The sequence below is a fragment of the Lingula anatina genome, chromosome 6 (genome assembly GCF_051362555.1).
Source record: "Lingula anatina isolate TDL-2025a chromosome 6, LinAna3.0, whole genome shotgun sequence".
NCBI lineage: Eukaryota > Metazoa > Brachiopoda > Lingulata > Lingulida > Lingulidae > Lingula > Lingula anatina.
In genome coordinates, this window is record NC_141772.1 from 20,832,610 (window position 1) to 20,844,614 (window position 12,005).

The 12,005-nt window shown below is 38.4% G+C and overlaps 1 protein-coding gene across 1 annotated transcript; it reads left to right on the forward strand.

Annotated features, from left to right (window-relative positions):
* Positions 1–1,196: 1,196 nt before the first annotated feature.
* On the forward strand, positions 1,197–11,660 carry LOC106158681 (transient receptor potential cation channel subfamily A member 1). The gene is made up of 10 exons (XM_087016202.1): positions 1,197–1,295; positions 3,753–3,839; positions 4,377–4,466; positions 6,120–6,341; positions 6,727–6,855; positions 8,356–8,448; positions 8,721–8,828; positions 9,401–9,520; positions 10,124–10,210; positions 11,496–11,660. The coding sequence occupies exons 1-10, from the start codon at positions 1,257–1,259 to the stop codon at positions 11,571–11,573; spliced, it is 1,053 nt and encodes a 350-aa protein (XP_086872328.1). The 5' UTR covers positions 1,197–1,256; the 3' UTR covers positions 11,574–11,660.
* The last annotated feature ends 345 nt before the right edge of the window (positions 11,661–12,005 follow it).

Below are 12,005 nucleotides of genomic sequence, written 5' to 3' on the forward strand. Positions count from 1 at the left end.
AAAAAGTGACACTCGGCGTCATCTAAGCAGCATGAAGCTTTTTAGATTAAAATGGAACATTTTTTTTATAAAATGCACCAAAGCAAACGCAGTCCAATCGGTGGATGTAGAATAAATTCAGTCCAGTTAACGAGAGAACATTATTTATTTATTTATTTATTTATTTATTTATTTACCTTCACTTTGTCAACCCACAGGTCGCTGGATTTTACAAAAATAACACAAAATACGCTGCTCGCCACCCAATCATTCCGAAAAACGTATCATTTACAAATTGTAAATCGGACACATACGTAGATTGACCCCTTCTCAAATCACTGATGTAAAAACAGCAACAAAAAGGTCAGTTAGCTCAGTGGCAAATGCTGAAAAATCTTTTGAATCTTTCCAAATAACACAATTTTTTTTATCTTAAAAGCCCTCAAAACTGGGAGAGTAAAACATGTACAGATATCATTAAAGATCCTTCAATCTGACAACAAACAACATAAACTTCTCGAAAAAATTCCTCTCGTCGGATCATGTTAAAAAATCATTAAATGAAATGGGTCCGCCTGTTTTTAACCTGTAACGCCAGTTTTAAACCTGACAGGTGGCTCTGTGTGTGAGGGTTGCTACAATAAACGGGTCAGTGTTTGCGCTCAGCGCAGAATTCCCCCGCAGGAGCACAATGGTCAAACCGGCAAAATGGAACAACTCTTTGATCAAATAACAATAAGTGCATTATACCGTTTCTACCGTTTACTTTCCAAGCGGGTCGTAGACGATACGTACCAAGACATTTCCTCTCGTTTTAAGTGTCACATTGACTTATATAAGGCGCAAAGTCGTGTCTCCTGCCCCGTTGGCCTAAATTGAAGCTTAAACCCGGTGGTCAAATGTCGACGAGAATTTTAAGCAGGTGAACGTTAATTTTCTTACAGTTGATGCCCACCTGTTGGACTTAATGTAGCTTGTAAATATGACTCTGCTGGTACAAATATCGACAAGTCAGGTCAATGAGAGGGAGAAAAGGAGAAGACGCTGCACGTCTGATTAAAAAAAAAGAAACTCCGTGAATACGGTCTACATCTCAAGATGCTAAAGACAAGCGGGGCACATGGGTAGCATAGGACAGGAGGCAAGTGTTTGGTTTCCTGTATCTTATCTTTTCGAGAGCCCACCTTATGATTTTACGATTCACAATACCCCATTTATATATAACCCACTTATTGAGCATTTAATGTCGGTCTGATCAAAACTTGACATCAAAACTTATGTCTGTTTGGGTCTTTGTTTTCCCGCGGAAAAACGAGGTACGTAAATACGATGGGATATCTTCTCAGTCATATAACGAAATGTCTGCATAGGTAATTAACTGTGTCACATTAACCATAGTCGGGAATAGATTCTCACCTTAAAGCGCTGCACGTCGTTTGCTTTATCAGGTCTGTAGCCAGCAATTTCAAATGGGAGGGGGGTATTTTTAGTTTTTGAAAAAGTGGACCTTAAATCGCCTTAGATGACCCATCTTGAGAAACCTGTGTCGAGATAGTATTGAGAGCTGACCTTTTAAGGCCAAAAGGCGATTCCTGCGACCCCCTTCCTAGGGACCTGCAATGTACCCCTTCATTTGCAATTCTCAAGTCGGGTAGTGGGGTAGGTGTACATGTAGGGGTAGTGAATGAATTGACTTCTTTGCACTTATTCTGTGAATTACTGTGATCAGAGGGCACTGATAGCAATCAACAACTTGTATAGGCAGAGATTTTGTGAAATTATATTGATTATTAGTCTGCTGCATATGACAAGGCAGGGGCGTAACCAGACCTTTAAAAAATGTACGCACAGATTTTTAAAATTCCCAGCAAAATGTAGACTAACGCAAGAGATGAAGGACACCGTAATTACAGCATATGTACCACACATCGCAGCTTAATTTCCATTAATAATAACATCATTATTTAGTCGGAAATTTTCTCGCAATTGAAAAAGTTTCAATATTCCTATTACCCAGTTATATTTATTTAAAAGGAGGCTAGCTTCGCATATGATGTTGAACCCCCTTCGAATAATCCTGGATCCACCTCTGAGTTGAACTAACATACGGTTTCATTCACCTTACATGTGGATGCATGGCTCCCAAAAACAACCAATTGTACGACACGACAGAGCTCTGATACATCTAAGTTTATTATTTGTTTGTAAAAATTGCTCATGTCACCCTGTTAGTTTGGAGGGGTAAGCTGGGTCAAGTCCATGTCAAAATTCTTTGAAGCTTTGCAGGAGAAATTCTTCCTTTGTTTCTCTAGCTCCTTCTTAAACCTGGTGTCCAGATTTTATCTAGTGCCCCCAGGGTTGCGGGAGCTGCTGTTTGAAAGAGGTAAAGGTAAAGGAAGTTTCAGTTAGATGGAGGATTAAGATAGGACTTGTTCAGGTTACAGGCATTGTTTACCTCAGTTTGCAAGACGAGGGGGGGGGGGGGTCAGAACAATTGTGCCTTTAGAATTGATACAGATGACTTTAATAAGCAGAGGATTTTCTTTTATATTCCGTGAAAAATAAAATAATATCATGGTTGGCCAAAAAATTGTACGCACAGTGCATCCGTGCGTATGCCTAGTTACGCCCATGCAAGGGAGTGCAGAGAATCACTGCATATTACCCTTCAGGCCCGTAGCCGGGGGTGGGGTGGGGGGAGCGTTTCGTAAGAACCCCTCTTTTGGCTGGGAAAAAGTCCCCTCTAAAATTGTATCTAGGTACACGGATGTTTCATGGTAAAAGGTCCACCTTTTAAGAAAAAGAACCCCTTATGAAATTACTGGCTTTGGACCGGTCCTTACAGAATCGGCCTTAAACATGTATGCATGTATATATAGGCCAGTCAGATGTGCCCAAGCACAATATTATTCCCGTGCTTTTTTAAATACTCATCATTATTGTCGACACCTTTGTTGATAATGCTCTACTTTTCAAGTAACACACATAGTTTTTTATCACTGTGAGTGGCACATGAAAAGTTTTACCCTGTGAATAACAGGAGGGGGTTGTGGAGGTTCGGGTGCCGGGGGACTGTTCGAAAGAACCACCCTTTTGGCCGGAATAGGCCCCCTCTGCATCGAAATTCAATCTAGCTAGGTTATATACCATTTCTCATGACTGGTCAACAAAGATGGCACAAATGTCCAATGTTTCAGAAGAAGAGGTTATTTATCATTAACCTCTACACCCAGGGTGCTTTATAGGAATGGTTGCTTTCCAGTAACCCCTGAATCCCAGGGTGAATCATGTCAGTGTACTCTGTCAGACCTATTGATCTGACCTATTGATTTGAGCCATTGATCTATTTACCTATCGTCTGTTTACTCTTGATTAGAGAAATGTTATAGGGCCCTACTTTATTAGTTCTATATACAGTTCTGTATGTATCTGTTTTATTTGAATGGTGATAAAAGTGACAATTAAGTAACTATCACGTTTAAGATGTACACACATTAGCGTTTAAGATGTATACTTATGATAAAAGTCATTGACTGTATTAATACAGACGGAGAAGGTAAAAGCGTCATGAGTAATTACCCAAAAACGTTGTCCTTTTTTTCCATTTATTAATTCCATTTGAGTAACTAATTCCCTTTTATAGAAGAGCGTTTCGAGTACATTCAGTGTATTTTGTATATACATTTGTACTAGCATGAATAACTACATTGTGAATCTTTGCTGAATTATTGACTGTCATAACATTTATCTGATAATTTTTCCCAAAAAATCAGCAGACGTTTCCTGGTGATGGGGAACTTGGCGGACATGACGCTAAACTGGAGCACCACGGGAGCGCAACTTTCGCTGGTAAAAAGAAGGTAAATGATATCGAGTCTTTGATAAATCTTTTGTCTAATGGCCTCAAAAATTTGTTCTTGTGTGTGTGTGTGTGTGTGTGTGTGTGTGCATGTGCGCGCGCTTGCCTGTGTCCATCTTATTCTAGTAAAATTAACTGGGAGTAAATGCAAAACGCTATAATTACTAATTGCAGTGACTTTTGACAAACCGCAGAAAGATTCTTTTCAATTGTGAATCCGGGGAGGGGGGGGGCGCAGTAAGAGAAAACAGTTTTACAAGCGAAACGAGACAAAATCACACATTTTCTATATCCATTATTTACACGTCACTCGTACAGTTATATTGTCGTAGTCTACTACACTGTTATGGTATTATGCCGCTTTTTCACAAAATTGCAGTGTCACTTCGATAAACTTTCTGAATTTATGAAATATAATTTTGTATAATTATCAAGCCAGACTGTGTAATTTGTAATGTATTTCAACTGCTGCAGCGATTTATTTTAATAACTTTATCATTATTATTATCATTATTATTATTATTTGACAATCTTTCAGCGAACGATATTCTCCTGCTGCAGAGAAGCGGACGCTCTTGGTATTCAAGAGGTGCTCAAAGACGGTGGATCGGCTACTGAACCAAACGAGGTACGCTACCAAAAGACCGCCGCACACTGAAAGTTATGAGCTCAGCTACTGATTCCTGACTCCAAAGCCTGCAGCTTATCTTGTTGGTCTCGTACTTGTGTATTTTGTCTACCAAAGACGAGAACCTAACTCAATATGCACACAATGAGTTAACAGCTTATACCTAGCGAAACAGATGTTCAGCATATTGGTCACAGTGTGCGTCGGTATATGGCCTTGTTAACTTCTAAGGGAGAGATTTAGATATACTCTAATATGTAAAGTGTTGTGTGTATTTTAACTGTAGTGAACTTAACCTTGGGAAAATACTTATAAATTTCATATAGTCATTAATTGCTCGATTATTTTATGTATTTATTTATACAGTATATACTGCGATTCCTGATATTCAGCTTTGGTCTGTTTTTTTTCTGTTGTTCAGTTATTCATATCTTTATTGTTATTCAGTTTTGTAACATGCCTATATATGTATTTTTGCCTATTGAATTAATTTGTAAAGACAGAGCTCGTATGAATCATACACAATCACTATTTATATTTTTCGTTGTTGCTAAGCGTCCAGGGGTGAAGAAATGTCGTATCTAGCCTAAAATGACAGAATAACAAAGCTTTTCACTTTTTTTCTATATATATCACGATCAGACGTCTTCCGGAAAGTCACGTCGCTAAGCGTAATATAATGTAATTATATTCTTTATTAACCATTTCAAGCACGAGTCCAAAGGAGAGAGGGCGTTGCGCAGTATGTGAATTTCGGTACGCGACATTCCGCGGCGACATAAAGCACAATTCGTAAATTTATTGCTCATATAAAGAAAATTGAGTGTTTTAACCTGCAAGTTAGTTTTTAGGACTTTAACACATTTTGCTGTAAATCGACTCATTATGTTCAAAAGAGTGGTGCAAATTGCGATTTTATGGTAATTTAGTTGACAACTTAGATCCTTGTCGGTCTTACATGTGCACGTGAGGAGCGTTTTTCAAGATTTGAACACGTTTAACCGCTGTTTTTATTAAACGTTTAACGACTTTTTTTATTCAAAGTTTTATGGCTGTTACTGAATGTATGCGTTATGTATAAGGTGATGTAATCGCACCCTGAGTCAATGTTCAACGTTTTACGCTGATGTTTAATTTCTGTTTCGACTTTGAGTATCAACCCCAATTGTTAATTTGGAAATATATTCCATGTTGCTTAGAGACTTTTCAAGTCATATATTGTCGATATGCAATACATAATATGGGTGGGTGCATACGCGGTCCAATTAGCTTCAAAATACCCTCCCCCCCAAAAAAAAATTAATAGTGAAACAAGCGACACGAGACTAACTGAAGCAATATTTCGATCCCTGTGCCTACATATATAAAATATTATGTAAAACTGTTCTCTTCTAATGTTTTACATTTGCTGAGGAAATTTTTGTATCGTTCATTACCCCCCCCCCCCCCTTCCTGGCAAAATGCTGAATTTGCCAATGGCGTGTTTTATTTAGTACGTAATATGGCAGAAGAGAAGAATGACATTTATGATGCTGCATTAAAAGGACCTGGGGTGAGCATAAAATATCAGCTTCACTTGAAATTAACGTCCTTTGCTTCATCTGTAAATATGTAATTCAGCTAAGAGATCTTCCATTCAATATTCATTTTCAGTCAGGGCTGGCACCCCTACACGATCTTGTTCAAGGGAGTGGCATTGACGTGGAAACCTGTATAGACATTCTGCTGGAGAGAGGCGCAGACGTTAATCAAACAACGACTATAGGGGGCGACACCTGTCTGCATTTAGCGGCGAGAAATAAATCAAAAGATCGAGCGGTTGATATCTTTGTCAAACTGCTCAGCTCGGGCGCAGATCCTGAAATACGAAACAAGGTATAGATTGAAAATGGCTAGCTATAGGTTGTATAGTAATCCTATTATTATTATTATTATTATTATTATTATTATTATTATAAGCAGCAGCATCTCCACAACCGAATGATGGGTGTACACCACATATAGTACTAACTTCAAAACTACTTTATTGTCATCTTCATGATAAGTTTAAACATAACTTCAAAACCTGTTAAAGAGGCGCATGGGTGTCCTTAATTTCCACGGCGCCCTATTAAGAGCGCTTTGGTTGTGAAGGGTCCCTATGCATCCTTAGAATATTTTGATTCCTCTTGTGCTAGCAGTAGCTATCGCTCTAATATTGATAATGAGTCTTTAGTGTGTAATTGTGTGTTTACCCGGTTTTAACTTCTGTTTGTTCCAGAAACTACGGTCCCCCTACGACGAAGCCGTAGAAAAAGGACTTGTGGATATTTGTGCTGTGTTGGACGGGACTGTCTCCATCGAAGAAGCCATAGAGAAGACTGAACAGAAACGCCGTGATGAATTAGGGGTGAGATTTAGAAATGAGTGTTTTTTTTTCTTTCTTTGTTTTATCTATTTGGGCTTGAAATTTGTAATGGGACTTTTTTATTAAGCTGCATTAACTTATGTAGCTATAGGATTAAATATAATCTTCTGTTGCATCCTAGTGTAGATACATGTATATAAAAAGAAGTTGTAGAGTTCCTCATGATGTATTAATAACAATGTTAATATTTTTTTCACTTAAATTACCTCAATCTGTAATTCAGCCCTATTCACCCTCCTCGTCCCCATAAAACATGGAAATGCAATATCACACAAGACACACGATGGAGAGTAGTCTTGATGTCAATACCCACTTCCTTTCAATACCCACTGTATTGGCTCCAATGAAGCCAAACTTTATTTGAAATAACTGAGCATAGGATGAAGGCTTCCTTCATTTTCTGTTAAATGTGCACGATGAGCGAAATACCTATTGATAGTAAATATCCTTTTTTCCTCGACATATCATTCATCCCATTTCCCTTATTCACCAAGGTATAGTATACTTAAAACCATTCACAGAATTGCGATCAATAAACTCATTTTTTAGGTCTAAGCTTCCTTTTTTTATAGTGAATCTCGTGCTGTACATGTAAATTAATGGAGACTGGTGAAATTCGCTCGTGACCGTACCGGTAAAAATTAGAAGTTGAGAATTTATAGGTTTTGGATATGATACATGCATAAATATCTTGATGGTGAAGGGGGGAGGGTTGCAGAAACTTAGTTGCATTAGGTCGAACGCGCATTGTAAGCCTTGTGAAGAACTTCCACACGTGTAGCTGTCATCTTGCGTGTGGTTTTCACCACAATATTCAATAAGCAGAATTAATTCTGTATCATAAACACCCAACAGAACATATTTCAAATGGGTTTCTGCTTCTTTGCGGCTTATCGACCTGAGCTTCAGAGGTCCCTAGACTACTTGGATCGGCATGTGCATTATCAGCACGCACCTGCCCTTACTGGAAACGGCAGAGTCATGCTGATAGTATGGGTGCAATGTTCCAGGAACCTTTGGGAACCAGGGTGTCCCTAATGCACTGCTTCATATATTCTTTGACTATGGTGTCTCTGACTAACAGGAAACATCATCTCAAAGATCAATTTAGCGAATAACGAAAGAGACATTAGAGAGATAGAGGAAACGTCGTTGTGAACCAAAGTTTGTCTTTTTTGACGATTCATTAATTGCTTTTTCATATCACCCATGTCACACTGTAAGTGGTCATAAAACGGCAATGATAAATCATTTTTGATAAGCCCATGAATACGACCATATTAAGTACATGTGAGTAGTTTGCGTATTGGGAGAGGGGGGGGGCGGGATGAATTTTGATTTGTCCTTCCATCCCCGCTCCACCCCCCCACCCCCACCCCCCCACCCCCACCCCCTATCAAGCGCTAAATGACACAACTTGTAGTTGAATGAAATCCTTGTTGTAAAAAAATGAACAATCCGTTAATTAATACTGCATTTCAGGAACGCTTGGTAAGAGCCGTGATTTCTGGCACGGAGGAAGAAATACGAAGAGCTGTGGCACACGGTGGAACTTATTTGAACTACATCAACAAGGTATAGGTTGTTGTTTTTTCAACTGTCAATTGAGCTGTGGGATGCTGGATTTGAACATGGTCGTATCAATAATATTCATAATAGTATCTATGAGGTCGGAGGTGATGGGTGGGGAAAAAACAAAATGGCGGACTTAACTCCTATCCAACAAACAGCAAGTTTTCCTGGGATTGGAAGAGCGGGGGTTGGGGGGGGGGGGGTACACTTACTGCATATTTCACCTAAATAGTAAAGTTTCGCATCTGTAAAATGTATTGATCTATTCATTGCAGCACGGCGCCGGTGCAATACATTACGTCATTACCCATTGTAAATTGGACCAAATGAAGATGCTGGAGTTGCTGGTGGAGACAGGGGCAGAGGTCAACCTCCTGGATTATGTGAGTGAAATGGCCATCCATGGATCATGTACATACTAGTTGTACCTAAAAAAAGTAACGGGACTGATGTCACAAACAATTCACTGGATATCATTTCCCAATAATACGTGGTTTTCCCTTCCAAGTTTCCTTCTTTGATTCTAATGCACTTCTCCATCTTTCTCAAACACGTATTCTTTTGGGATGCCCCCGCCTTACCTCCCTTTGTTATGGCGCTCTTGCTCAATGGTCTCTAGATTAAAAAAATCAGGATCCGTTGTTCAAGCATTGAGCTTGAGGAAAGAAAATAGACACATGAAGCAAGAGATAGGTGAAAATCGTTTTCGACCGCTAAATTTCTTATTTTCTACCGTTATGAGTGAAATTCAACAATCTTCACTTCCGTCACGACAGCAGTCCTGTTACTTTACAAACCACATTTCACAAACCACGCACCATATATTATAATCTTATATTACAGAAAAAGAAACCAATGATTTTTAGTGTTTAACGAAAAACAGTTGAAATTTCCACAAAAGTTAAAAACAATTTTTACAAAGGCCATTGTGTTCCTTTTGTGTCTCAACTTGCAGGAGTGTGACTCGGCATTAAATCTCTGCATCAAGATGGCACACCTTAGGGAGGGTGGCGCCATGAAGGAGCTGGTAGCGTATCTCCTCTCAGTGGGAGCCGACAAGACGGTCCAGGACCTGGTAAATGTGAAATATGATACATCATTCTTTATTCATGAAAGAAAGACGTTGCATAGTACCAGGATACCAGCTTACTTCCCGCCTTAGTTCAGGGTTGAACAAATTAGATAACAAAATAAACCGCAATTCATACTCTCATTCATATTTCAAATACCGATATTTAAATTAACGTTTCAACATTGCACGTCTTCACATTTGTTTTTATTAGTTTTTTTTTATTTTAGAGTTTACAGTGATTGGTTATTTAAAGGGCATTACGATGGCATTATGTACAGGCCTGAAGTGGAATGTATTTCTTTGTAGTTGGCTAAGACCCCATTCCCACAGATTTTAGATCTATCTACCCCTGTGGGGAGTCTCACTAGATTACTGTCAGCTTAGCCGGCTTAAGCGTCTGTCCCGCCTACTAAAACCTGTAAGGGGGTAATTAACTACCGTGCACGCTCGGCTGTCATCAATTTAGCGTGAACCCCCAGGGTGTTAGGTCGATCTAGATGGATCTATCTAAATCTATGGGAATGCACTCTAAATCTCAGGAGGGTTTTGATCTGTTATGATTAATTACTAAAGAACCTATAATGTTAAGTTTTGCTTACATTTCAGGACGGCAAAGACGCCATGATGTTGGCTGAAGAAAGGCAATACGATGACATTATCGAATTACTACGAATGGATGCGGTAGAAAGATTGGTAAATATGAGAATTTTCTATTTTTGACTCTCCCATTGGCAGGTAACAAAGATAAATGTTCCTTCTGTCACTTTAACGAAGTCTTTCAATTAACAAAAATAAGAGGAAAATCAAATGTGACACAAACGATGCTGTAACTTAATTTTGTGACGTTTTGTGTTGTATGGTGTGGCATTCGTCATAAACCAGACCACCCTATAAAGTAAGATGTCTCGTGAAACTGTTCCCTTCTGTCAATAAAAAAAGGTACATGATTTACTCATAAATAAAACATATTGAGGTTGACTGTTGGCAGGTTTTAGAGACGATGAATAAAAATAAAAATCAGTTAGCACGGACCTTCAGAGAGAGAGAGAGAGAGAGAGAGAGAGAGTTGCGTGATTGATTTGATCAAATTATGCCATTGAGTATTGGCCTTGGCTGCACCCGTTTGTCCAGAAGCTATGTTAAACGCGTATATTGATGAATGCCACATATAAACATCATCGTATTCAATTATCCTATACTCTGAGGTACTGTTTATATTTAATTAACCATCTAACAGAAACTGAGGTACTTTATCCACTACCGAAGGGAATATTTTTAAGAAAATTGTTCTTAGTGTAAATTGAGTGCGTCCGTCCGATGCCCATTAATTCTTCACCGAGAAAAAAAGCCAATATCTTTCAAGTAGATCCCTCTGGAAAAAGTTCATGGCCAAAGCTTTTATTGGTCTCAAGTGGAATGCATTTCTTTACAGTTGGGTAGATCTCAAAGATTAATATATTTTATCAATAAGGGATTTAAATTAAAGGAAGATAAAGTAAGTGCCTTTTAAATTGATTTTATATTCACTGATATTTATTGCGCCTCAAAAGAGCGGTTAATCCGCCACGCAAGACTTAAGATGTCATTGTTTTGTACTGAATTGCTTCTTGCATGTGGCGTTCAAGCAAATATAATCTGTCTTATTTATTTATTTATTTATTTATTGTACATTAAGCATATAAGACAGGACTCTTAAAATCAATCAACTATATGGACTGTTTCAAGGTCATGATGGAAAAAGCTGCACATCAGTTCATTCTTCAGAGAATAAACCACACCAATAGAAAGACAATGAACAACATTACATGGGAGGAAAAAAAGAACGGTCATTTCTCTATTGTTTCTCAACAAAATATCATATTTGAAAGTTTTACATTTGAATATTGCACTTCTTCTTTTTATTAGTTTTTTTAAAGTACTGTTTGACTCACATTGTATTCATGTTTAGTATTAATTTATGGTGTGTATCGTTTTCTAGGAGCCGGTTACAGAGGTTGACGAACCGACTGAAAGTACTGCTGAAGAAACCGAGAGTGTAAGTCCATTTGGATGGTGATGTAGAAGTGTTAAAAAATTTACAGGTTTATCTATAGGTCAAATAGAGTATAATTATGTACATGAGAAATTCCTTTCTCTCACTTTTTGTATTGAAGACATTTGAACAACTGTGACAGACCTGGGCGGATAGAGTGGCTGGTGAACAATGGCGCCCCCGTTAATAGCAAGACAGAGAAGGCATGTCTTTTTTGTCTGTGTATGTCTGTCTTTGTGTGTGTGTGTGTGTGTGTGTGTGGTCGTATGCATTACAATACAAATGTTTACTTTACGAGAGAAAGGTATTTCACTATTATACAGAGAGAGAGAGAGAGAGAGAGAGAGAGAGAGAGTGAGGGCTAAGAAAAAAACTTTAAGAATATCAGTGAATGTATCGTCCCAAAAGGAGCACTTTTGCTATCTTGCTGGCACCTTTTAATCCTTGCTGGCACCT

Coding starts and splice junctions, on each gene's coding strand:
- LOC106158681 (XM_087016202.1), top strand. CDS start 1,257: ATGTCTGTTTGGGTCTTTGTTTTCCCGCGGAAAAACGAG. Junction 6,342..6,726: donor ATCCTGAAATACGAAACAAG/GTATAGATTGAA, acceptor TGTTTGTTCCAG/AAACTACGGTCCCCCTACGA. Junction 8,829..9,400: donor AGGTCAACCTCCTGGATTAT/GTGAGTGAAATG, acceptor CTCAACTTGCAG/GAGTGTGACTCGGCATTAAA.